The 27,290-nt window shown below is 46.1% G+C and overlaps 2 protein-coding genes across 2 annotated transcripts in view; one reads left to right on the forward strand and one right to left on the reverse strand.

Moving 5' to 3' along the window:
- LOC103777222 (mitogen-activated protein kinase kinase kinase 3-like) overlaps window positions 1-5,102 on the reverse strand; it is a 43,207-nt gene extending 38,105 nt beyond the window's left edge. The window contains exons 1-2 of the mRNA XM_008944769.1: window positions 5,060-5,102; window positions 4,162-4,271 (exon numbers count right to left, since the gene is read on the reverse strand). Of these exons, the coding sequence (XP_008943017.1) occupies window positions 4,162-4,271; window positions 5,060-5,102 (153 nt within the window). The remainder of the gene's footprint in view (window positions 1-4,161; window positions 4,272-5,059) is intronic.
- A 315-nt stretch (window positions 5,103-5,417) lies between these two features.
- LOC103777233 (histone H4-like protein type G) lies at window positions 5,418-27,077 on the forward strand (the record flags this gene model as incomplete). Its single annotated transcript, XM_008944780.1, has 2 exons — window positions 5,418-5,444; window positions 26,955-27,077. Coding segments are annotated over exons 1-2 (150 nt in total), but the record flags the coding sequence as incomplete, so codon positions are not given.
- Window positions 27,078-27,290: the final 213 nt, after the last annotated feature.

Raw genomic sequence — 27,290 nt, forward strand, 5'->3', positions numbered from 1 at the left:
CAGCACATGAGTGGCTCAGATGCCAGTAGAAAGATCATGTCTAGAGGGTTCAGTGCTCCCTGTTACAGGTATTTTTGGTTTATACAGCAGCAGCAATCACAGGCTTCAAAATGTTTACCCAAAACCACCTACCTGGCAGGGAATAGCTTTTTTCCAGATGGATTTTTCCTTGGTATTACCCTCTTAGCACCCAAGTCAGCTACACACACACACAAGGGAAAGCCTCTTCCCCAAATCCTTGGGACTCCACTGTCTTTGCCACCCACAGCCAAGGCTTTCCCAGCCAGTGCTGCTGCCCTCATGGTCCCTTGCTTCTGCCCCCAAGGTGGGGCAATCCCTGCAGACCTCCTCACAGACACTCCCATCTTCAGGGTGATATTTATGGACCGCCAACATATTCCCCCAATGGTAAAACAGAGGTGATAAAGCCAAGCTCCTTTTAGGCTGCTAGAAGACCTGCAAACAGAGAGCCTTGGAACACGAGCTGTATTTTATTCTAGTTATGAGCACGCCTCGTCCTGCATCCAACTTGCCAGAGAAAAAAGGAAGCCCAGAGGTAATTTACTAAAAGAACAACTTTTAGGTCAGTCTGACATTTGCTGTGCATGAGAAAGCGTTCCTCACAAATATTGGACTTTATTGTCAGGGGAGAAGTTGCAATCAGAATGAAGGTGGCAAAGAACTGCTGCCTGCCAGGGGCTGTGACGGGGCCCACGCCAACACCTCGTCACTAGACCCAAGTGCAGCACTGACAGCCAGCCTCCAACCAGCAGTTACCAAGGGCTATTTATACAAATAAAAGGATGTACACATAAATAGACAGATGCAAAATAAATGTTAATATAATTGCTCCTTTCTCCTCCGTGCTTTTGTTTGGGATTTCTAATTCTTTGTGGTTTCCCTTCTTATCCCACTGATCTTTTTCCTTAGTGATCACAACACAGATCTTTACTCTGCTGGTTCCTCATTCCCCTCTTCACAGCCACTGCTATAAACAAATTCCTTTGTGTGTTCAGTCCAGGAGACAGGCTGAAAGGACTCCTTCCAGCCATGGCAGAGGATGCGTGAGGAATAAGGGAGTGATTAAAGGAATAACGGGGAAATAACAGTGGAGAGCATGCACTCGGAATAGTGTCAGGATGATCCCTCTGTTCCCAAAGAACAGGTCCCTTTTAAAGACTGACTCAGATGTGGAAGGAAGAGGGTGTCCATCTCTAGCCCTCTGCCCTGTTTTCTCACAGGCAGAAAGGCAGTGTTACATAGTGGCTGACACACTAGACCAAGACTCAGGAGATTCAAGCTCAGACATCTCATCTGCTGCCAGCTGCCTGGGCAACCTAAGGGAGGGAATTCATCCACACCGTGCATCAAGTACTGCTGTTCTCATCTCCAGCTTCTCCCACCATGAGGCATTAGACATCCAGAAACTCAGCCTTAGTCCTAAACTCATTTGTAAGGAAATAAAACTAAAAAAAAAAGAGATTTTTATGCAATTTGCCAAAGTATTCTCATTTCATAAGCTGATCTGAAGCAAAACTGTCAATATTTTCGGGAAGAAATACTGCGTAGCACATATCACCAGACTACTTTCTTGTGTGGCCCAGGAATAGTCCCTGTCAGGCTCCAAATTTTAAGTTGTGTCAAGAGAGCACTAAGGAACCCCTCCAGGAGACAGGGCTGAGATACCACTTTGGTTGCATTTCTCTGTGGACCAAAGAACTGCTGCAAGCTACAAAGAGACAGGCTAGTTAGACAACACATTATTCTCTGAAGTGTTTTTCAGTGGAAATTTGGAACACTGACTAAAGGATTCCCATGCCTTGGAAAAGCATTCTTCCACAGAATAAAAAAATACATTTTTTTTAATCTAACAATTGAACATCCAGACCCAAGTATTTCAGTGTGAGCATGTTGCTGCAGGGCCTTGTAAGAGACACCTACAACGAGATTCCCAAGAGGAAAGCTTAGCTTCTAAATGTCTCATATGCCTCATTCTCCCTCTCCAAGAAGAAAGACTGTGCAGTGCATCCTTCTGCCCAACCAGCCATCCTGACCACAGAAAAAAGATATTAAAAAAATAAAAAAACAGAACACCAAGTACCAAACGAACAACAAATCACAGGCATGCCAACAGCACTTCCAAAGCAATCTTTTCCCCCCCATCAATTCCTGTGCTAAAAAAAACAAGGAAAAAAAACCCTGAAAGTGACCCAAACAAGCCAATTAAAAGTTTCTGAGCTGCAAACATGGACCAAGGCCCCACTGAATCCACCTCCTTCAGCCACTCCCCACCTCGCAGACTAGACTCCTGTCGTCCCGTGAGCCAGACTTGCTCCAGCTAGTCCAATTTAGTGAAGCAAGAATTCAACATGCTCCAACGCCCTTCATCTCGTGGGGCCTGCTGGTCTGACTCCTCAGCCCCGGATGCACAAGGAGAGTGGGATGCTGACTGTTTGCTCTGAGCAACAATGATCACACAACTATGGCCGGGCCACTTTCGGATAAAAAGACAGATCCTAAAGGAGGCAACGTTCTTCTGAGCACCAGTGTTGTGCTTGGGGAGGGAAGTCTGATGTCTAATATAATAAAATTAAATGCCAAGTGGCAGCCAACAATTCTAAAGCTGGTATCAGAGCACAACAAAACTCTCTTGGTGATTTATAAATGAAGATATAGAGTGGATGGGCTGTGGATATGAATTTGATTGTAAGACCTCAACTTTATGAGGCTTCTGTAGGTAAGAATTTAACCAATGAAAACTATTATTTTCAACTCACTCTGTGTCTGCAGCATTTACAGCAAGAGCTTTCAAAAGTGACAGGCAGGGATTTTCCCCTGTTATGAGAAAACAAACATGATTTAAGAGAAGTCTAAAAAGCTTTGCTATCCTGCAAGCAACTGGAGATGGCTTGGTATGGTCCCCACCCAGCAACTTGCAGCAAACGCTGCCCTCAGAGCCATCCAAGTTGTGCTTTTTCTGCTTTGCCTCCAGCTGCAGAGAGCCAGCTCTGAATTTCTCCTGTCAGTTTTGTGAACATCTTGGACTGGCTTCAGCATGAGCTGAACACAAATCCAGTGATTCAACTTGGACAGCTGCTGTGGCCAGGACACACTTTCAACCAGACACGCTACGTGCGCACGTGTTTTCGTCTGCATGTGTCTAGGAAGTCCAGAGGGATTTGGGAGAGGATTTTTCCCCTCTGCATCCAGAATTCTTTGTTAGTAGCACAAGTGCCATTGAAATATGCGTGACGACAGTAAATGACAATTTGTTTTCCTCCTTGCTAGGCTTTCAGCAATTGCAGAGTTGATGGCAAGCCTGTTGTAAGCCATAGCACTAGCAGTGGAATTCCAAGTGGATTTGCTCACATGCTTTTCCAGGTCCCCTATTTTTCCTCTTCTTTTTTTCTTGCTATTTTGACAACTGAATTCTTTCTTCACAATATTTGTGTTTGCAAAATATTTGTTCCATAGGCAAACAGGCTATTCAAATCCACTTTAGCTATTATGCCAATGTCAGCGAATCATTTCTGACGTTGCTCAAGGGACGATGTTTTTGCTCACCAAATCAACTCTGAATGTGCAACAGGGCCAAAATGTTTGGGTTTAGGAGCATAAACACCAGTAATTAATATTTAAACGCTTTATATAAGAATGACATTATTCCTCCCAAAAGACCTTGGGTGTCTACAGCTCAAAGTTGGCAGCCTGTCTTTCAAATATCTGAAGTAAAATGTGCAAAATAAATGTTGTATTTCATCAACGCTGTCAATAGAAAATATTGGACTAATCCAAATCTGAAAGCTGCACAGCCTGTAACACATTCCTCTACTTTCAGGGCTAAGGGAGAGAAAGAAGAGCCCTGGGGTGGGATCTGAGATTTAAAACCAGTTTCAGGCTCTATTGCTATATTTGTGAATAATTTGGGGTATCACTCTTCTCCTCTGTGATATGGGGATGCCTGTAGCTTCTTTTCATCTCTTCAGAAAGAGTTCCTAAAGCTTATGCCTTAGAAAGAAAAGTTATTTATGATGTGCTGAGCTCCTGCAGCACTTGTTAACTTCTGTTCCAACATCTAAACTCTGTTCTCCCAGCATGGAAAGCATCACTCCCACCCATTTGGTCTGCTGGAGTTTGGGATGCACTCAAGCAGTGCCTTACCTGTTTGCTGGAGTGGACACTGTTTTTATTCCTGTTGTTGTCCAGCAGCCCCCCGCATTTGCCCAACGCTGCCAAATCCTTCATAATAGAGTTCAGAGCTTCTTCTTCATCTGCAAAAGAAGGGGACACAACTGAAGCATGGAAGGCAACCTCCCCCCTGGAAGTGCAGAGTCAAAACACAGCACTGCACATACAATCTTTCAACCCAAATGGATCAAAAGACAGAGTGTCTAGCCTTCCTACTAAGAGAGGTGTTCAGTGACAACATCACAGCCCCTCCCAGCCCACCGTGTCTTGGAAATGCAGGTGTCCTCATCACAGCCAAGGCAGATCCTCAGAAAAGCCAGTGGCTGATTGTAGGTAATCACTGCTCCTCCAGCTCATAGCCTATGTCAGCTGCCCATGGGGTCCTTGTTTTGAGAGGGAGCCACAGACCAGATACACTGGGGCTGGATCCAGTTTGTGAGGTATAAGGTGGTGCTTCACAGGACAGAAACCCTTCAGGATCCAGAAAGTTCAAGCAGCAGGTGATGGAGTTACAACAGTTCACCTCCTCCTTTCCTCATTCTTCATTAAGATGCTCAAGAGCCACATGTGATGTTTGAAAATAAAGCCAGAGAGATACCATGGGGAAGGGCAAGCAACTCATCAGAAGAGGTAACAAACTTAACTATGCTGGACAGGAGAGACACACACTCACTGAGAGCCTGTGTGGTATTCCTGGTTTTTGCAGTAACTAGAGAACTTTGATGGATCCACCCTATCTGAAACTAATCTCCTCCTTTTCAACACTTCTACATCTATGGTTGTGGTCTCTTAAAGCAGCTGTAAGATATTACACTGCAAAATACCAACCACAAGCACTAACAACCCTATGGAGACCTAGGGCATGGCATACTTGCTAGCAGGGTGTGGGGACCCATTCCATACTCCACGTTCATGATGCAGTCAAGCCAGGCAGATATTAGGCACATGGAGCTATCACTGTAAAAATATAAATATAGCTACTGTACTTTGTGTAGAACAGTGTCTGCAGGGATGGGGCCACCCCTATGCCAAGCCAGTCTGCAGATTTCACTCAAAGTCTGCAAAGATGTGAAAGAGAACAAAAACTATAATAAATCAGACAGGATAGGGCTCAAATACTGAGATTCTCTCCCCAGGGAGGTCTATGTCCAGGATAATCATGCTCAAATACAACATCATCTCCTCTTTCCCCCCTGCTCTTCTTGTTGGGTTGTATCAGGACTGAAGCCATGAAGACAAAAAAACAGATTTCTCAGGTGGGTGCTGTGCACCCAGAGCCATCTCAAAAAAATAAAGGCAGAAATAGAGGAAAATGTTTAAAATCCAGTGCCACTTCTAGTTTAGAGCTCAGAAATGAGCTCCAATGCCTACATCAGGCATTAGGAAAATACCTACATTTTCCTGAGAGCAATGTGTGTATATCTATGTTTATCGTATAATAGAAATACATATCTATATATCAATATAAATATCTAATATTATGCAGATCTACTGTGCATATTATAAATACATAATTAACATTCATAACAAAGTAAAGTGCAATTCCTCTTCCCTTCCACATTTCCCTAACCACTAAAAACATCTGGATGTTTTTCTGGAGGGATGGCAGGGAGCACAACCCAAAATGCTACAAGAAAACACTCAAGAAAAAGGTCACTTTCAGCTCTAGTTCAGGGGAAAAAAACAACAATAAAAAAACCATCCTGCAACAAGAATGTTTCTATGGTTTGGGAATTTCGGGGTTGGTTTTTTTTTTTTTTGTTTGTTAAAAGGGACCTCTGGGGACAAGCAAAGTTTTCCAGACAGATTTTTTAGTAGGAAAAAATAAAAAAAAAAAAAGGGTGAAAAAAAAGGGGTTTTTTTTGTAGAAGAGGAAGGGAAAAGGGGCAGGGAAAAGTTAAAAGAAAAAAAAAAACAAAAAAACACACACACACACAAAATCAACCCCCCCACACACACTGCCCTCCAGGAATTTTCCACCAAAGCTATAATCTCTAAAATACCCTTCACCCCTTTCTTTTTTCCAAGCCAGATGACAACAAGAGTTTCCTGAACTCACTGACACAAAACACAACCTGTAATGTCACAGGGAAACAGGACCTCAACAGGCAGTGGCAGAGCTGGGCTTCTGCAAGCAAAACCACCCAGCTCTCCACTGCTCCCCACCTCCAGACCTCCCTGGACATGCCCAGCAGCATCTCTGAGGAGATGCATCTCCAGTTAACCCACCAGTACCCTGAAAGGATGTTCCAGAATTTATAAGATTGAGCACTACCTGTCCCAAAGAGGGACAGCAAGGTTTGCTGGAGTACACAGCAATGACAGTAATAATAAGAAAACAAATCAAAGTTTTCTGGAGCTGGAGGGATTGGAAGATGCTTTCTCCACTCCTCCCAAGAGAAAGACCTGGCAGCCCCCCAGGGCTGTCCCAGTAACCCCACAGAGCACATCCCAGAGAGCTCCCACCACATCCCATGGGTACTTGCAAGGATGAACAGTGCAGTTGAGAGCAATAGTTTGAATCATGTGTTTGCTAGGATGTCTAATAAGCACATGGCATCACTGAAGACATCAAAAAGAGAGCTGAAGTGGCTCCTATCACTGTTACCATTAGAGATGAGCATTCAGGGGCACTGCTTCAGCACCATTCCTTCAGGGCAGGCTGCCTTGTCACTCATCTGCACAGCAGTCACAAGAGACTGCAATGTAATTTCACCAGGAGGAAGCTGGAAGTGAGCAACCCTGCCAAACACAGAGAGGCTACAACTAGAAATCACCCTGCAGGGTGTACAGAAAACCTGGATGTCCTTTCTGCCTAACCTACCACATGGAGCTTCTGCTGGCCACCACATCAGGGTATTCAAACTAACTTATGACAAGTTGTTTACTGACTGACAAAGCCAAGAAGGCAAATTTCCCATGGATTTCTGTCTTCTCCTTAAACATAAAGGGGTTTCCAATGCCCAGGAAAGGCTGGGCTTATACGACATTGCCCTCAAAGCAAGAACTAAGTTGTGAGTTGTTCTCCACCCATGAATTTGTCAAAACATTTTACAACGCAGTCTTCAGAGCCTATTAAATATAGATTTTTTTAAAAATGAAAGTCGTATTTCCTTAGAAAGTCAAGGTATACCTCCCTGCCAGAAGGATCCTTTTGCATCTCTCCCAAGACATCAAAGCAAGAACCATCCACTGACTTTCAGTAATTGCTTAAATTCAGACTATTTTCAGAAATACCCATCAGCTTATTCAGCTTAGAAGCAGTGGCGTAAAGCTGGGCTCTAGCTCTCCTCAATCAGGTACTAGAACTAAAAAAAGAGAGAAACAGATAAATGCTTCTTGTCTTTAGGCCATCAGCTCACCATCTTTGTTCCTCCATCTACTAAATCAATGCTAAAGAGCATTTTGATGAGCATTGGAGATTTTTCTTTAATTATAAAACAAGCGTTACATGTCAAAAAAAGAAAAAACCACCACAAACCCATGTGATCACTGCTACAAACTAAGACAGAAAACTTCTTCCTACATGAGCAGGAAAGGTTGTTTTCTGTTGCTGGAGTGTAAAAGAACATGACTTAAGCACAAGCAGAAATATGTTATTTCCTTGAAGTAATGTATTTTTATGTGCTTAAGTAGCTTTGAAACTCCTTTTATCAGTGTGTTTTTAGTCCAAGAGAACTGCAGTTTCCGAGGGACTATGACCAAAGCCTCAAGTGTTCAAAACAAAGTGAAAAAACCCCCACACCACACTCTGAAGCAACTTCAGAGCAGAAGCACAATTTGCATCATCGGTTGCAAAACGGACACTTCCCAATCCTCTCCATGACAGCTTTGCACAGGGACTGATGCTTTCCAGACTAAGCCTCTTGCCCATCCTAATTACTGCTCTTGGGGTCTCCAAGCTGACTCCCAAGAAGGGTGGAGAACTTTCTTCCATGGAAACAAGCAGCGAGCTCAGCCAGTTCAGTCGGAATTCCAACCAGCCCTGAAGCTCACTGGATAATTAAATCCAAATGCCACTCACAAGCCTCTCCAGCGCCGGGGGCGTCACAGGCTGCTCGCTCTCCCTTTGGCTTGGTTCAAGCAAGCAGAAGGTACAGGATGGATGGCTCTCTCCAGGGGAAAACGTTGGGGAATCAACAGGAATCCCATGCCCAAGGGACGCCTGAGATCGGGTTCTCCTGATCCAACACTGGCAGGACCTACCTATGCTTCAGCCTTCTGAGAGGACAACAGTGAGACTACACAGCAAACATCTTCCCAGGCTTTGCCACGGCTCCAGAACAAAACAGCTGCAAGTTGCACAACACCAGTGAAGTGTCCACAGAGCTCAGATGGACTCGGAGCCTCGTGGAAGCCACTGACTTTGCGCAACACGAGCAGGTCCCTCCTCCTGAACAACCTTCTGGCCCAGCTTTGTGCTTCCACTCTTTTGTGCAAGTTCACTTAAGGTATTTTAGGTTGGCAGGATGAATTGTACAATGAAACCTGCTCTCTCCCAGCACTAGGGCACACAGAAATGCTTCTGTACGATGGAAGACCAGGACAAAGAAATGCTGATTGCACAGACAGCAAAAATGGAACATAAAAATCCATTGTGATTAGCACTGTCCATTTGTCCTCAGCATCTCTTCTTCCATCCTCAGTTCATTCTTTATTTTCAGCTATTTCCCTTAGTAGGAAACTCATGTCTTTCTCCCCTGCTTCCCACGAACATCCCAATTTTGTGCTTTTTAAATCAGCTTCCTGTGACAAAGCTCATTCAATCACTCTGCCAGCCCATCCAACCAAGGACCACTTTCCACCCAATATAGAACAGGTCTCAAAGATATAGATTTCCCAAAGGTTGGGGGCAGAGGTAATATCCATAGTCACACACAGCAAAGGAACACACAGAAGTAGTAAGTCAAGAGCACTCCCAGGAAGCAATGACCAGTGGAGCTACAATAGACATGGGAATGCTGAGTTTATATTCTTCAAGTATACTGGTCCATTTGGCAAGACGTTGTATTAAAACCAGAATACTTCATTCTCTCATCAAGTTTCCAGTTCTGTAAGACTTAAGACTTGCAGGTTTTGAGCATTCTAGGCATTCAGCTAAGTGCCAACTGCCCTAGATAAGAAGTGAAATCAAACAGCCACAAGATGACACATCCCTCTGCCCTCCAGATATACATCTCCAACGTTGCTACATGGCTCTGGCTCCAGCATGCGTGCGGGAGAGAGGAACCTGGAGTTTCAGTCTTAGTACAGCAGGCTCACTGCTGAACGAGAAGAAAAAAACAGCAAGGGAGAAATAGTGAGCCCGAAGGTCAACATGGACCACCCAAAACAATTCAACAGTCAGAAGAGAAAGCAAATGAAGGGACAAAGGAATAATTTAGCTGTGTTCAGATGGTCTAGACAGTGCTGTTATTGTTGGCTTCACTAATAGGTCATTACTAAGAGGCAGCTTACGGTAGTTCCATGAAGCTGCTTCCATCAACACTGAAAGAAAAAAAATAGCACCAGCTGGATGAAGCACATAGAAAAGTCTCTAGAAGTAAAACAGAGTCTAGTAAAATACAGCAAGTTCTGATTTCAGCCTCTCACACACATCAGGCTGTGTGATGAGCCCTGAACCTAGGGTTGGGAAAAGCTGGGGAAAAATCCTGGGCGTTGCAGAAGGGAAGAATATTGTCCTCTGAGTCATTACTGAGCAAGGCTGGAGCGTGTGGCGAAGGGGCCACACGTTGTCACATACACTTGGATCCAACATAAAACCACAGACATGGCCACTTGTGGTCCAAAAAGATCCCACTGTGTTTTCTGCAGGCGTGATGTTGCTAGCCAGGTTCAGTCCCTCTGCCTGTGTAAACTCCAGCAGCACCATCCATCTCTAGCATCCAACTCTGGAAGGTGATGCAACCACTGGGGACATCCCCACGCTGAGGGAGGAGTTCTGTGAAGGCTGAGAGGGGATTAAGAGAGGATGGGAAGCTTCCCAGAAATACTGTTACCTTCAGTAAAAGCCCTTTCAAAAGGCAAGACTTTGAATATGTAGTGACAAAAACAGGGAAATGTAATAAAACAGAATGGCTTAGGTTGGAAGGTATCCCAGAGATCACCAAACTCAACCTCCCTGCCATGGGCAGGGACACCTCTCAACTAGACCAGGTCGCTCAAGGCCTCATCCAGCCTGGCCCTGAACACCTCCAGGGAGGGGCATCCACAGCCTCTCTGGGAAATCTAGTCCAGAGTCTTGCCAGCCTCATACTGAAGAGCTTCTTCTTAAGATCTAGTCAAAACCTGCTCTCCTTCAGTTTAAAACCATTCCCCCTTGTCCTGTCACTGCACACTCCTGTGACAAGTCCCTCTCCAGCCTTCCTGTAGGTTCCCTTCAGGCACTGGAAGGCAGTTATAAGGTCTCCCCAGAGTCCTCTCCAGGCTGAACAACCCCAGTGCCCTCAGCCTGTCCCCATAGCAGAGATGCTCCAGCCCCTGGATCATCTTTGTGGCCCTCAAAATACAGTGGAAAGAAATATGGAACCATGTGACTACGACATCGACAATTTTAAATGTGGCCTGCAAAGGAAATCTGCTTTTCATTTTCTCTGCTCCTTTAAAAACCACAATTTTTGGATTAACTGGTTGTGACAAACGAAACCATTGGTTCGCAACACTGGTATATGACATTTATCATTTACCAGGGAGAACCTCAACTGAAAGTCAAGACCCCCCACCTCAGCATCACACAGTACCTGCAAAGGGCAGCCCCTGTCCTGATGGACTTTCAGCTGGACTGTCAGAAGGAAGGAGATGCACTGGTTTTTGCCACACATTCCTGTCCATAAAACAAGACCCAGACAGAGCTCTTGCCCAAGACTCACAAGCCTGCAGCCAGAGCTAAATACATTAATGGAGATTAAATTCAGAAAGGACTTCACTCCATCTAGCATTCCTGGCTGTACACAAAGGCCACAGAAATTCATTCAGCAGCCTCTACATCACAATCTTGACCTGGAATGATGCAAAGCAGCTTCTGTTAACAGAAAGCTGTCCAGAAAGTCTCTGTTTGAAGAGCTCATGTACTTAATTCCAACAAGTATCTGGAATACTTGTAACAAATATCTCTCTCAATTCCAGTTGGAGTGTAGCTCGCTTCATAGCCTACTCACTAGATCTTGATATCCTTGCATCTTAGAGACCCCTCTATCAACAGAAACATCACTGCAGGTATTCAGGCTGTGACCTCATCCCCTTTTAACCCTTCATCATTTAATTCTAAATGGAAGCACACAGCTTCTTACGTTAGACATCCCCAATTCACTCCTACAGCTCTTCCCAGTGATCTTTTTTTTTTTTCCTTCATGAAGAGCAGAGCAAACATCAAAGCAGCACACAGTGTTCAATGGCCACATCACTTTCTCATTTCCATTTGCAGTGTGAGCAAGGGGTAACAGCAACCATGGCCCACACGTTAGTGAAAGTTCACATCTACTGCACCAAGAGCAACCCTGACTGCAGCAGCCCACTGCCTCCATCTGAAGGTCCATGTCATACAGCCCTGGGTTTGCTTTCCTCAGCCAGGGAACTAGACAACATTAACCTAAGCAAAAGTACCTGCCCAAGATCTTGCTTGTGAAGACAAATGCCACCTTTTCTCCAAAAAGCCAGGGGGAAAAAAATAGCTTGGAGGTTAAGAGAAACCCAGGACTTTTGGGGTTTCTTCAGTACCTGCAAACACCACCAGACATGCACTGCCACGAGCATTCAGGCCATGTACAAAATAGGGCAGATGTACCAGGACAGAATGAACGTGGTGGTCTTAAGGGTCTTTTCCAACCTGGATGATTCTAATAGCAGAAGGGATCAATTAGTAAGGAAACACTGGCACAGTAACTGTCCCAGTCAGTACTAGGAAGGAGACCAGTGAGCTAGAAGCTCAAGAGCCTGACTTGGACCCTAACATAAGCCTCATAGCAAGTAAAGAAGGGACTCAGACATTCACACAGGGAGATACAAATATTGTTTTCCAACTTAGACAGGGCTGTCTCTGACTGACCCGTGGTCAAACAGATTGCTGTGTGCATCCATCTAGTGAGAGCTGTAGATAAACTTCCACGTAAGCCAAACCCACATGCACAAACCATTTGGCCACTGTCTGGAGCACTGTCCTGTATCTGATAAAGAGAAAACTTGCCCAGCTACCCTCCCAGGTCCAGATTACTGTGCACTGCAGCAGACACACCAGTGGAGCACGTTCCTTTTGCAAGTCAGCAAAGGCTCATTGGCAGCTGGCTGCTGCAACCCCACCCAAGGGCTGGCAAGGTCACCCCTGCGTAGGGCTCAAGGGCAGGGCACAGCTCTGCAGGTCAAGCAGAGCAATTATACATGAGGAAGTGAGGAGAGACCCTTCTGATATGCAGGATTTCTTGGCAGGAATTTGTTTGCTGACGTCTTAAGCTTGGGACATACAAATTCACACTGATAACTGATGCTGTGAGGTGATGGGGTTTCTTCAAAGCACATTTCTTCTTTGCTGAAGGGTGCACCATCCAAGAGCTACAGAAGATCATTAATGCCTTATGTGACAAATGGTTAACCCTTGCCCTCCACAAATGACATCATTTCCGATTCTGAATTTTGCTTTTACAGCAGAACCAGTAACTGCTCTGTGAAAAGCAAAACCAAACCCTTCAGAAGCTTTTGAGAGCTACAGATTTTTATCACACCCAACACCAAATAAAACATCTGTGGTTTTAGGGTATGGTTATACTATCTCACAGGCCCTTTTCTCAGGGGTAAAGCCCATTTTGAGAGTTCCTGCCTCCTACTCCCCCTCTGCCCAATGCTATCCCCTCAGGTAACTCATGCAACTGTTGGTAAAATTGCATCGTCAACAGATCAGAGAACCCATTTAGATCAAACCCAACCCTTCTCTCTACATCCCCTTGCAGAAGGGGACAGAAATTAGCACCCAGGAATGGACTTGAAGGGAAGGCAAGAAACTAAAAAAAGTGAAACTAGTTATTTTAAAAATTATTATTAGTAAAACTTTGTATCACATGTATAACTAATTCTGATCACCACAACGACAGGACCCAACCAGTTCCCAAATACTTATTCATACAACTAAGCAAACACCTCCAATATAATACTAAGTGATCAGGCTCTTAACATGTCTGTGAAAGCATTAAAATCATGAAAAAGTGAACTGGCAAATAAATATCTCCTAACAGATTTGTGATCCAGGCTGTGTAATTATGAATTACTTCAACTGCCCTCTGGATACCCCCAGGAAAACCAAAAGCTCAGGTAACACTACTGGGGCTGCACCTCCATTTGGGTAAGGCAAGAGTGACACCCCTAAAACATTGCATGATCAGTACCTCACCAAACACCAAAACCAAACCCTTCCAACAGCACTGAATGGCAAATTTCATCATTTATATAAACAAATTCCAGTGGCTAAGCCACAAATGATAGAAGAAATTTCTCTTGAGGAACACAAAGAGCTGTGGCACAACGCCGACGTACCCTCGTCCCAGAGATTTACCAGAGACTTTTGCAATGGAAAAGGACTCTGGATCCAGAAGGTGTTTGGCTTAGCTCAGCAGGGAGGCAAAGCAGGGTTATGTCTGTGGTTCACTCCAGCCCTCCACTCCCAGAGCAGGCATCCCTCTGACCGCGCCGCGCGCAGTAAAATTCCACGGGCTCAGAGCCGCCGGCAGCGCTCTCCCGTGCTCTGCAACACGTTGTCCTCCTCCACAGCCACACCCCCGTGCACACCCCTCACCACACGTCCCCTGTACGCCCCTGCACAAGCAGAAGGTGGCAAAGCCCAGCTAAGAAGCTGTTTTTCCAGCTACAGCCTGGGCAATGTCCCAATGGACCGATTCTGTTAGAGCGAAGCAGCTCAGGGGCATGTGAAGCAGTTACAGGGGGAGCAGAGCTGCTCAGAGGCTGCCCTGTGGTAGATATCCAAGCTGGACAGCCTGGAGATGGGCAAAAATCTTTGCCCTTGTGGGGTTTACCCTGTGGCTTTCAGACAAAGGTTCAGGTAGCCTCCTCCATCCTCCTCATAGCCCTCTCCTCCAGCAAAATAGTGTTGATGGGCCTTGTAAGAACCCATGGGGGTCCAGCCAGGGCACCCCATACCCTTCAACCCTCCTTGGCTAATGGGGCAAACATCTGGGTTAAAACTGGTTGGCATTTGGTGGGGGGGAAGGTTTGCTGAAGAGGGTATTGTTGGGGAAAAAAGCTGCTGCTCCTCACACCCAGCCAGCGACTTGGATCCTGGGGCAGGAGGTGTGATGGTTCAATAATACAAAGCATACCAGTTTTCAGTGATACAAAGGTTTCAGTGCTTCTCCAGCACTTGCTGACTGACTCCTCACCATGTCACCACAGGGCGGTGGGGCTCAGCACAGGCCCAGCACCAGGCTCAGGGCACCACAGCACCCATGGTGCACAGACCCAGCCGTGTCCTCAGGCTGTGTGGGACATGACAGGACCCTGGTGTGCCCATCACATCCACCATCTCTCTAAGAAGTCACTCCTCAAACGCTTCTCCAGCCCCCAGAAGGTGTCTTTTTGCTGCCAAAAGGGTGGCAGCAGGGTGCTAAAGCACACCCCACCCTCCATTTTCTTGGCTAATGAAGGTGTAAGTGGGTAAGCTGCTTTGCCTCTCAGCTTGGCTGGGACGCAGGCAGGTGTGTTTGCAAACCCCTCTGAGCTGTGAAGGGAACAACGAGAACACACCTCGGTCCTCTGCTACCCAAGCTCTTAACGAGATCTCAAGCACAGCAAAGATTAAATGAGCAAGTCTCTGCTAGCCAAAGAGCAAGCATGTGCCCTGGGAAGCACCAGAGAGGAACTTAACCCAGCCTTGACCGCTCCAGCTGCCAAAGGCCTCCCAGCCCTGAACTGGCTCCTGCACTGGGTGGCTCCCAGTTGCAGCCCTGGGGAAAACAGGAGGCAGAGGCTAGAATACAGCAGTGAGAGTCAGAGCTTTCCTACAAAAGCAGTGAGTGCTGCAAGAGAAGGCATGCTAAATCTCTGCCCCAGAATCATCTGGGTTGGAAAAGACCTTGAAGTCATTGAATCCAACCCTTAACCTAATGCTGCTCTTGGACAAACCTGCTGCTTCTCATTTGCTTTTGCTGATTAAAGTTAGTGTAGGAGAGCTGCAAGCAGGGGCTAGACCCTTAAAAAAAAAAAAATTGACCACTTTTAAGAAAATTTTGTACACCCATAGCTCTGCTGAGCATTAGAAATATTTTTTTTTTTTTTAAATAGAGAAGTTTGGGTTTATGGCACGATACTTCTTCTCCCACAGCATCTGCCTGCAAAAACTCCTCACCACTTCAAAGGTACCAGGTACTGATTTCTCTCTCTCTCATCCCACAACAAACTTCCACAGCTTTTTTGCTAAGCCTGCCCTTTGCTCCACAGACACTAGCTACCTGTTCCTTTAGTGGATTAACATAAAATTAAATTAAACGTTGGGAAATGTTTCCAGCTTTTTTTCCTGCTTAAAAGCTCTCTAAAATTTGTTCCTTCTGAAGAAGGGTTTATGCACCTAAAAGGCAGCTTGTTTTTTTCCACCTCTATCAGTTTGGTCTAATAAAAGATATTACCTCTCCCCACAAGCCATACCTCTCTCTTGAGCACACTTGAAAGGCGAAAAATGTTTATGCAGCAAGAATCACAGCTGGCAAGTTATTTCCCCTGACTGCCTCCAATACCTTTGAAGGTTATTTGGAGGCTCATAAAGACTTCTTTCTCCCTCCCAGCCCAGCTACTTCCAGTGCTCAAAGCCACAGCCCAGAGCCCATGAACTCCTAATCTGTTGCTGCAGGCGGCTGCAACGTCCCAACTACAGCCCTGTGAGCCCAGCCCCACATTCCCCAGGTGCCCAAAGCACCTGGTGTGACCCTAAAGAGGAGCCCTGGGTGCATTGGGCATGCTGCCAGGAAAGGTGGAAGGAGACAAGGACACCTCTGAACTCAGACACTGCTGGAAAATCACAAAGCCTGAGCTAGAAAGACTGATGGGCCTTATTATGAGATAAGCTGCTGCAATTCAGCCTGAATTTGAGGGGTTTTAAATAGCTTTTCATCACGCAAAGAGCAAGTGAAGAGCAAAACCACCACCTTAGACTGAGGAATGAGGAAAACAAGGCACAGGGTCTGGGACATCGGTCCCTGTATGCATAGGGACAAGAAGAGTTAGTCTTTCTCCTCCCACCAACTAGGGCACACATCTCTGTTCCAACAGCCCCTAAAAAAACACTAAATTGGGTTAAAAGGCCAGACCATGGCTGTGCTAACCAGCCTCCTCCTCCTTCAAGCTGCAGTGCCTTTTGCCAGCCCAGCCTGCAGTCATCTCACCCCACTTCACCTCCATACCTAAGACCTGACCTACTCAAGAAACATGTAGTCAGCTTCTGAAGCAGTGACTGCACACCTACAGCATGGCCACGTCTCTCCCTCTAGAAATGACAAAGTTCTTCCACTGCCATTTCCACCTACAAACCATACCACTGTTCTCACCAGCTTCCTTTTCCATGCCAAGAGTCAAATGTTTCAGTACAAATACACCTGTATAAATCTGGAGTAAAGTGTCCCACGATAACACTAAATAGGAGACTAAGTAATTTACTGAAGACCAAAGCATGAAGCAAAACCAGAACAATTCTGTCCTGAGAACCTGTGCTGTATGCAATGGCTCTTCCCATCAAAATTAAGCCCTCTGATCTATCGGGCAAAAATATGTCCGGGTCCTTCAGAAAAAACACTCAGAGAAAGGTCATGACCATGTCTACACATCCTAAGACCACCAGTGCCAAGGATCTCTGCTTTGACTGGCCCCAAGCTGGCACACAGAGATACTGTCTTGCACCTGCAGCAGCAGAGTGTCCTACCTGCAGCACTGGGATGCCACGGCTGCAGAAGGCTGGGCCAAACACTACTGCACCACACGACACAACCAGGCTGCTGTGTCAGAGGTGCAGCCCACAGAGATGCCAGAAGTCCCCACTTCCCATCTCGTGGCCTCTGCACAAGGTCATTCAGCTTCCCTAGAACCTGTGCTGGAGTGAACACTGCTATGCTGAACTCTGTGACACTAAGCAGATTACACACAGGATCCTAGGAAGAAAGGTAGACCTGGAATGCACCTTCAGAGATCACCTCAACACACCTCCTCTGTGGTCTACCAGAAAGGAATCAATGAAATTCCCTGCTCTTCCCTTGAAACTGCTCCTCATCCCAGTATGCAGAGAAGGAAAAAAAAACACATATAAAAGGAGGAGGGGAAGTGAAACTAATAAAACCTCAAAATTTAGCCTAATTTTCTGTGCGTCAAAGCTGTTGCAATGATCCTTGAAGTAACAAACACCACTCAGTGACACTGATCAAGACACACATCTCTTCATCTGTCTCATCCCAACAGCCAAGCCAGAGACCAGACTCTGGACCACACCACGATCCTTTCTGAATGCAGCCTGGAAGATCTGAGTGGTCCCTCCACAGGCATTGGTGACGAGCAACATTGATTGCAGCAACGCTCCCAGCCATGACGTTTGGGGAAGGGGACACGCATGGCACCTTCTGTCCAAGCATAGGCAGAACAGCAAATCTGCAGGACACTCCTCCTGATTCAGGTTGGCTTCCCACAAAAACAGTCACAGAGCTAAGGGTGCTTTTTTCACTACAGTATTCCCCCAGTCCCTGCATCCCCAGTGCATCCATATCGTATTTACAGCTAAGAGTCTGAAGGCACCTTGAGCAGTTTGCATCAACCATGCTCTCTGTAAAAGAAGTCATCATGTTGACTGTCTGCTGAGAGCTGGGCTGGAGCCAGCAGCTCATTCCCTGCTGGTGCTCAGAGCAAGTCGGAACTTCCTTCTTCAACAAACAAAATATTGCACTGACAAAGGAGTGGCTTTCACCTCTGAAGTGAAAATGTCTTTTAAAAAATCTCGGGTTTTTTCACCAGGGATTTCAACCTGAAATTGGTCATTCTTTACACTGAAGACACAAGTCTGGACTTTCTTTTCCCTTCCTTGTTTTTTTTTCTTTTTTACTCAACTTTAAATTAGTCCTCTCCCCACAAAATCTTTCTTCTAGGTAACAGAGAAAGAGCAAAAAATCAGAGAAGTGAAGCCAGGATGGGGTAAACACCACTTTTCTCCTTTCTCCATGGGTGAAGACAAACAGTTAGAGGTGTGGCACTGACTTCACATTTTTCAGTTTTTTAAATTCAAACCACTAACAAATTCTGAATAATTTTTCTACCAGGTTTGCAAGGACAATCTAAATTTACTGGTGTTCCCCTCCACCTTCTTGTTGTTTTGTTTGTTTTGTTGTTTTTTTGGTTTTGTGTTTGGTTTTTTTTGGTTGGTTGGTTGGTTGATTTTTTTAAGCATTGTTTCAATGAGCCCTGAAAAGTACTGGGTGAACTTGTGGAAATAGTGCAAACATAAAATTGAAATGCTCAGCTGTAACCAGGACTCCTCTAAGATCTCTTCTCCTTTCTTGGGTTACCAGGTCAGGAAGCCACTTCACAAGATGAATTTAGGCTCCTCTGTAACCTTCTGGTCCTCCTTCTGGTGAAGGAAACAGGACAACCTAATCTCAATTAGCTCCACATGTTAATCAAACACTGACACTCATATGAGGCAGAACTTGGCCTCACTATTCAACCTGCTGAGCTTACTTTTTTCAGCAAAATTCATGAAAAGGAGCAGAAACCCCTACAGTTGCTGGAACTGCTACTGGCTGGCAAAATGGCTCGTAGACCACTTTGGAATTGCTTTGTGGCCAATGTTCATTCTGCAAAGAGCTTTCTCATATTCTGCCATGCTCATAAACGCAGGAAATTCTGGCTGAATCCCAAATCCAGCAGTGCTGCTGTCAGTAAGGCATCCATCTCCTGCAAAGTCAATGTGCAAGTAATCCAGGTCACTGATTGGAAAAGCAATATACTCGGGCTCTGCTTGAAACAAGAAGCTTCCTTGGGAGAAGAAATAGTCTGCCCAGAAATACAAGGCAGATTTGGGAAGAGACCCCACTCAGGGAATGACCCATCACATTACACTGACAGCAAGAAAAGAATTTGCCCAATTTTGGCATCACTGAGAGGCAAAAAAGTTAGAAAGCAATTCAGTCAGACCATCTGGGCAACGTCTCCCACTTTGCTACCACGCTTGGCAGATCCAACCAAAATTAGCAGGCTGCAGAAAATTAATGGCTTCAGGGGAATTCAATTCTTACCCATCTTTCCAGCTACATCAGGCCTCCATTCCACCAGTCCCAGATGTTTGTACCTTATCCTCCACTCTCTAGCATCCACCCTGTAATAAGAAACACACACAGAGGTTACACACCAATTTTGGCATGTCAACAGGGGCAGAGAGAGAGCAGGACCACGCTTCACAAAGCATTTCTCCACCATCACCTGGGCTGGAGGGAAGAGGAGGAGAGCCATTTAGTTATGAATTGAGACCAGGAGTCTGCCCTCCTCTAGACACCCCATAGTTAATGTGCTACAAACCTGGTACCTTTATGGTTTTCAAACCCTGGAGTAAACAACTTACACTTGTGCCACAGGTCTCCTTTTGTTAAGAGCAGCACATCTTTAATACATTATAATTTTAATGTATTTTTACATTATTTAATGAAACCTTAAAGCAACACCATCTTGTATGCATCACATTTTGCAGCACCTCTATGGGACAACACTCACTTGGGGCACAACATGACAGCAGGACACGGAAAGTCAGTCCCAGAAGCAGCTTGTATCCAAGCAGAAACCTAAATTTAGGCCTTTCAAATTCCAGCCAAGGTTCCCCAAGGCTGGACCAGCTCTCCTCTCACCACAGGTCTAGGCAGCAATGTATGCCACATACATCCCTCATGGCAGGCATGTCCCTAGCAGCCTTTCCAGGGTCTCTGCCTGTTGCCACATGCTACTCATGGCTACCTGCTAGTCTGCCCCAAACCAAAGCAGAAGTGGGTTCAGTTATCTGGCATGATGCATTCAGCTGAGGCTCTGTGCCCAGCAAAGGGTTTGGGTTTTTCTCACTGAGAAACAGAGTGTAAACTTGAGCCTGCTGGAGTCAGTCCTGCTTACCAGTGAAAACCCCCATTTTAGACTGAGCAAAGACACAGCCCACCTAAACATGGGCACCTGTTAAAGAGCAGCGTGCCAGAAGCGACCAGTGAAGACCAGTCAGCTCTAGCTGACTGATAACAGATTTCTTGGTCATAAATCTGTGTGACAGCACAAGGAAACGGAGAAACATCTCAAGTACTTCATCAGATTTGCACAGAGAGAGAAAGACACTCAGGTCCTTCAATCACTGCAGGCAACACAGCCCCAGAGTCAATGAGACACAAACTCTGGAGTGTCACACACCGTGCGCTGACAGAGGCAGGAGAAAAAGGCACTGTGCAAACCTCCCAGCTCGCTCAAATCAATTTAAACACAACAACAAATCTGAAATGAAGCAGGAACGATCGCGAGCATGGACGAAGAGGATTTTCTGCAGCTCTGGGGCCTCGGTGCTGGCAAGCAGGAGGATATTTACCCAACCTATTCTGAGGGAGAGGAGCAGGAAGGGAGAGCGATAAGCCAGCCGCAGAGGCGGGGACATCCATGTGCCCCCAAGTGCGTTGTTCCTTTTGCTGCTGCAGCTTCCTCTCAGGACAGCACCATTTGTCCTCAGAGCCCACGGCTTCCCAGGGCTCTCCTCCGTCCATTTGCAAGAAGAGGAGCAAAAAAAATAACTAACAGGCTTAGAAAGGCTAAAAATCCTACCTTGAGAAGGAACTCTTTCCTCTACAGCAACGCTGAACCAAGACAGAGCAGAAAACCACTAAGCAAGCAGTGTAAAACTTCTATCTAAAAAGAGCAGGAAATGGCCCAAATCTTCACTACTTTTGCTTTCAAAATTGAGAGGCACTTCCAGCAATTAAGCTGTATGCAGAGTTTGCACCAAGGGCCACATGCAGATAGCCTGGATTAACCCTAAATTCCTGGGATAGCCCAAGTTAACTCTCCTATCAGTGCAACAGACTTTTTTAATGGCTTGCTGGAGACCTTCCAGACCTTTACAATCCATATCTAGTTACAAAAGCACACACCTACAGGAACCATGCAAATGAACCCTGGAAAAAAACAGGTGACCTTTCCATCAGCAGAGCCCTACCCTGTGCTCTTCTCCATCACCTCTACCATAGCAAGCCCCTGAGACCCCCCTGCTCAGCTCCTGGGAGAAAACCAGCCCCTGTACATAGCGCAGGAAATCTCCACAGACATGTTAGAGAAAAAAGGGTTTTCTATTTTAGCAGATCTCTCAAATCCTGAGGACAGCCAGCCTTCAAATTGGACTGCAAACACTGGCCATTTCCGTGGCTTCCCAAAAATACATACCAGCAGCTTCCTGTTACAGAAGGACAAATTCCTGTTTCTAGTACAAATTATGTCCTTTTATTATCTCCCTTAAAAACAGGGATGGGAAAGGGAAAAAATAAAAGGGAAAAAGAAAGGAAAAATCCTATTTCTACTCCAATGCACTTCAAAGCATCCTCCTCCTCCTCCTCCTCCACTCCCTGATCAGACCCTTCAAGCGTTCGCAGTCACAACGAGTGAGAATCTGAAACAGGGCTCCCACTTGGCACTCCACCACTCCCACAGCTAGCAGAACCAGCCTCTGCTGGAAATCTACTCCCAATCTCCACTGTCAATCTACAAAGTACTGCCCTGGTAACCTCACCGTACACAAACACCTCCAACCAAGCAGTGAGAGCAGGAGCTCAGCTCCCAGGGCCAGGGGGGTGATGCAGTGCTCGGATCCCAGGGTTGTATCCTGGAATAAAATCAGTCTTGATTTGATTGAGCTGATCTGAGTTCCACAACCAAAGTGGTTCAACTACATTAGAACTACCCAAGTGCAGAGTATGAGTATCCATGTGAGAGTGATAAGTAAGGTTATTAATCCACTTTAAAAATCCATGCCAGTTCTTCCCTTTCCTCCTCATACTCCTGGCTGGAAAGGGATTAAGCAAGACTAAATTCAAGGGAGACAAGAGCAATGTACTGTTCAGCTAGACATGACTCCAGCCTCTCTGCTGCATCTAAGTTGCAGAAAGAAAAGCAGGGGAGGAGAAGATGGAGAACATTTTTTCCCTGGATATGAGAGAAGACACAAAAATGACTGGAAAAGACTTACTGGGAGAAAGGACATAGAATGGGAGTTAGGAAAGTGGGAAGAGTGTAGTCCAGCTTTAAGAGCTGGACTCACCAGCAGTCTGCCATTGATTTGGAATGGGATTTACAGTATCACCTACCCCAAAAAGGATGTTGTTACCCCACAGAGACTCAGCATCCAACATAAAGCACAGCCTCCAAGTCAGGACATCTTCCACTACTGCAGCAGGAGCAAGTGGCATCTCCCTCTGTGGTTCATCATCCCCAGGCTTCCAAGGAAAGCAGCACCTACTTATTCCTGCCTGAGCACCACTTAACACTTCGGTTTGAAGGCGTAGGGACACACCACTGTAAAAAAATAATAATAAGCCATAGTTGCCCCTGAAATGTAGCTCAGCTGGAAAGCTACTCAAACGAGCATTGCTAAAATTGGGACTTTCCTTGTTTTTTCAAGCAGCAGGGAACAACATGTTGGGCTCAGAGAGTTTAACAAGCAAGAGTCAAGCGGAAAAAATCTCTCCTTTTTAAGAGCTGACCACATTAACTTTCAGCAAGTTTCCGGGAGTCCTGCCAGGGCGCTGGAGTTTTGTATACTACGGAACTGTTAAAAATATTATTGTAAATGTTATTTTCAAAAAGCTTCAGAGGCCAGGGCTGGGGTAGTGTTAAAAACAACAGCAAAGCAAACGAGGTTGTTTTAACGGTGAGAGTACAGAGATATGCACGCTGATAGCTCTGTCAAACAGCCTGCAGGCTTGGCAAAGATGGATTCAAATGCAAAGAGAGAGTGGCTGAAATATTACAGGTTTCCTCAGACCATCTCAACCTCATCCTTATAGTTTTCTCTAAACACTGTGGAGTATTTGACCCTGTACACATAGATCTGTCCTGGAAATAAGACCTATGTTTTGGGGCTAGAAGAAAGAATAGCTAAATTTTGCTGACACTCAGACTCCCAAGTCCTTAATTTCATAGCATTTCCCACTCGGGTTATCCAAAGGATGTGCCACACAGGAATAGTCAAAAAGTAGCCATTCAAGACTATCCATCTGTGTAGCTGTGGTGCTTAGTGACACAGTTGAGCAGTGGACTTGGCTGTGTTAGATTTGCAGTTGGACTTCATAACCTTAAAGGTCTTTTCGAACCTCAATGATTCTATATTTATGAGCATGCAACTGGCATGTAACCAGGTCAGGTTTGCAGGTGTATCTCCCAAGTGGGCTCAAGGGACAAAACTTGATGAGCCAAGATGAGGAGGAAAAAAAATTACTTTCTAAATGAAATGTTGCAGACAGCATGCTCCAGTAAGTTATTTTCTTCAGTTAGTTTCTTTTCTTGCTTTATTTAGTGAAATAATCCGTAAATTATATACTGGCATATAAAATAACTTTGATTTTGCATAAAGATCTCAAGTTCCTGGAAACCCATAAAGCAAGGAAACAAATGAGAACAATTAGAAAGGACTCTTCTGTCAGCCAAAATCAGTCAACACAGACAAATCAGGTCAGAGTTCATGTGTTTTTTTAACACAACTAAATGACAAGTCAAGCAAAGCATACTTCCAGTGAACACACGTGGTCCCCACCTGTTTGGGTTTTGCCTTGCAGCAAGGTCTGCATGGCACAGAACTGCACCTCTACTCACTTGCTGCAGAGGAGCTGCCTCCACCAGCAACTGGTGCAGCCAACCCGTGTGCACCCACCCTGGTTACACCCCAAAACCCACCTCAGTCCCACCACACACTGTGCCTAAATGCAAAATTTTAAATAGGGAACTGAAGTGGCAGAGTCTAAAGGATCCTCATCTCCTGCAACCCAGCACCTCCCTCTCCCCAGAAGTCAGCCAAACCAAGATTATTTCAACACCCAGCCCTGCCTGCTGAGGATGAAGGTCTGCAGCTAGAGGAGAGCACTGTTCTGCATCATTTCCCTCTTTACAGGGCAAAATCCTGTCCTCAGATAGTTTTCTGAGCCCTTATAAAGCAGACAGAAACCCTGATGCAACTTACACCACCAGCCTCTTACAGAAACTCTCTGATTCCAATGTACCTACCCCTAAAGTGAACACAGCCAAGGGAAAAGTGTCTCTCTGTAAGATAGATGAGTGTTGCAATTTCTCCCTCCTGCAACTTTTCATGGCCTTATTTTAACATTTCTCCTTAAATGACTGACGACTTTGTGGGAGAATTAAACCCAAAATGCATATTTGGAAAAGTGAGGCTTCAGGCCTGTCTCTTCTATGTCCCTGGGAGGAAAAAGGACTAACCAAAAAGGAGGAATAAATACTCAAGCCTTCAGATGACTAAGCCCTCAGAAAGGCGTTTGTCTCAGAGCAAAATCTTTCTTGGGCAAAGCAATTGGGGGAAAAGCACCCACCGAGCACCCATCTGCTATCTGGCAGCAGAAGAGTCCACGAATGAAGCTTTACACCAAAGAGCTGCAAATTCAACGCTGTGCAATGGAGAACCTGCCTAAGAGCCAACATCTGCACCAGGGACTGGGACACCCAGCTCTCCACGGGGCAGGAACCAGCCCTGCCTCTGTAGCTTCGACCTCTGAGCATCAAAAGCATTACAAACTTGATGACTGGCTCCCCATGCTCTAACGGGGAGGTTAACATGAAGTGACTAAGCTTTGAACTGGAAAGCAGAGAGGTCCCTCCCATCCCCGACATGGACAGCACGACCTTGTGGGAGGATCAGGGTTTTGAAGCCACTGTGCCACTTCCCATGCTCATGCCACCCTGTAGCTGGCCCAGTTTCTGCCACTTGTGACACGGCTGAGAGCAGAAGGACGGCACCACCCGTGTCTCCTGCGAGTTGTCCTGCCAGGCTGCGTGCCCCACGGCGCGATCGATAGTCCCCGTGGCACAGCTTCCTCCTCACCAGCCCCAGCCCGTCTCCATCTCATTGATCACAACTCAACTTTCCAATCGACTGCAAAGCTCAGGACTAATTGACCACGTTTTGGTCTCTCAGCAGCTGCCTGCTTATTTTGTTCCTTCCTCACGGGCAAGAAGCGTGAGCTCCACAGCACATGGAGAGACCAGGGCCTGATTACTGCCCCTCCAAGAGCCACCACAGAATCTGCAAGGTCCTTTTCTTGCTCATGCCATTCTGGATTGGGATTAGACCAGGGGAGGGAGCAGAGCTCAGCAAGTGTTTAGTGGCAAGCGAAGATTAAAAGATGTGCTGTGTTTTGGGGCAGAAAGACCACATTTCTGCATAGCCCCAGGATGCTGCTGTCTCCACAAGCTGCTGCCCTGCGTGTGCCATTGGTGGGGTGTTGATGGGGTTATGAAACAAACACATGGGTCAGCTTTCACAGAGAGATTTTGTTCTCCTTGTCCTTTTGACTGGTAGTATCACAAGAACCCAAGTACGTTTGCCTTCATATGTGACTAAACACAATAAAAAATGAGCCATCAAGAGTGCAGGAACCAGGCTGGGCAGCACACAGCTGTACACTAACTCAACCCTTCAAGTCTGCAGAGCATGTGCCCTGCTCAAAGTGCTCAGAGCCTCCCTGGTCTGCCCTGCCTCTCCTGCCAGCCCTTCACCATCCAATTTTCATGTACCTGTGGCTCTGAGGAACCCCTAGAGCCTGCAGGCTGTTGCTTGCTCCAGTGCACACAAGGCAGCTCCTTCCAGAGAATGAGAAGCAACCTCCAGTTGCCCAAACTGTGCCACCCACAGCCACCAGGTTAAGGGTGACCTGCTCCCCCAGTGCAAGACATCAGGTCATGGCTCTTGCACTGACTCTCCTTCACTCCCCAAGCCTGATGGAGGGAGAAAAAGATGAGGAAACTGAATAAAAAGCAGATATTGCCTCTGAAGTCCAGCTTAGGCATTGCAGAATGTAAGGCCGAGAGCAGGACAGCTCACCAAGGCCAGGAGCAGCCTGCAAGGGGGGCAGAGCCATGAGTAATTTCCTCCCGGCGGCATCCAGCCCGGTGCGGTGCAACGGAAAGTCAGAGGCAGCAGAAGGCTGGGGGCCTCTGCAGCCTCTCGGGGGACTCTGACCTGAAGACTTTCAGAAGAGAGAAGTCCAGCACCCTCGAGAGGCCGTGGACCAACCCTCAGCTGTCAAGTAGCCACGCAACACTTCTGAACTGGAAGATCAGTTGTTCAGCTGCTCAAAATCAGGTCACTTATTAGGCACAGTGGGGGAACATTCAACTACTTTTAGAAGAAAGCTCTGGAGAAACACAGTTGAACTGAATATTGATTCCCATGGCCTCGTTACAGACAGAATTAATTTCTAGGATGGAAAGAAACATATGCCTGCATGTCACAACAAAATACAGAAGCCTTTCCAGTTCTTCAGCTGCATTTCAATGGAAACCAGAAGGCTGTCACGATGGAAAGATTTCCATTTTCTAATTAATCCTCCCTGCTGAGCACTTAATGTCTCTAATTGATGAGGAGAGGCAGTATCCAGACAATTTCTGCAATTGCTTTTTACATCTTTAGACCAAGTTTTCTCTAAATTAAACAATAAGAAGGCAGATTTGCTTCCTGCATGTACCGTGCCCTGATCCCTCTTCCCTAGATGTCTGGTTGAGGGAAGGGAGGTGAAGTCCATCTTGGAGCTCGTTTACAAGTTTTGGACATTTTCCTGGAAAATGTCATCTGTTGTACTGTCACTTCCACAAAACATGCTAAGAGAAAGACCATTGGTGCCAGGGCCACGGTCTGTACCATGAAACACCCAGCTGCTGCCCTCCACAGATCAAGGGGATAGCTTGGTCTGAACAGAGCAACCACTCCACCGAGAGATGTCCCGTAACACCTCCAGAAAACCACACAGCCCCACGGGCCCAACACAGAGCTACCATCAGCAGAAACATCTAATTGGTGGCAGAACAGGCTTGGTTGCTCACCTGCACCATTGAGTAGTCCTGGT

This window comes from Merops nubicus, unplaced genomic scaffold, assembly GCF_000691845.1.
Source record: "Merops nubicus isolate BGI_N331 unplaced genomic scaffold, ASM69184v1 scaffold2660, whole genome shotgun sequence".
In the NCBI taxonomy this organism is placed as follows: domain Eukaryota; kingdom Metazoa; phylum Chordata; class Aves; order Coraciiformes; family Meropidae; genus Merops; species Merops nubicus.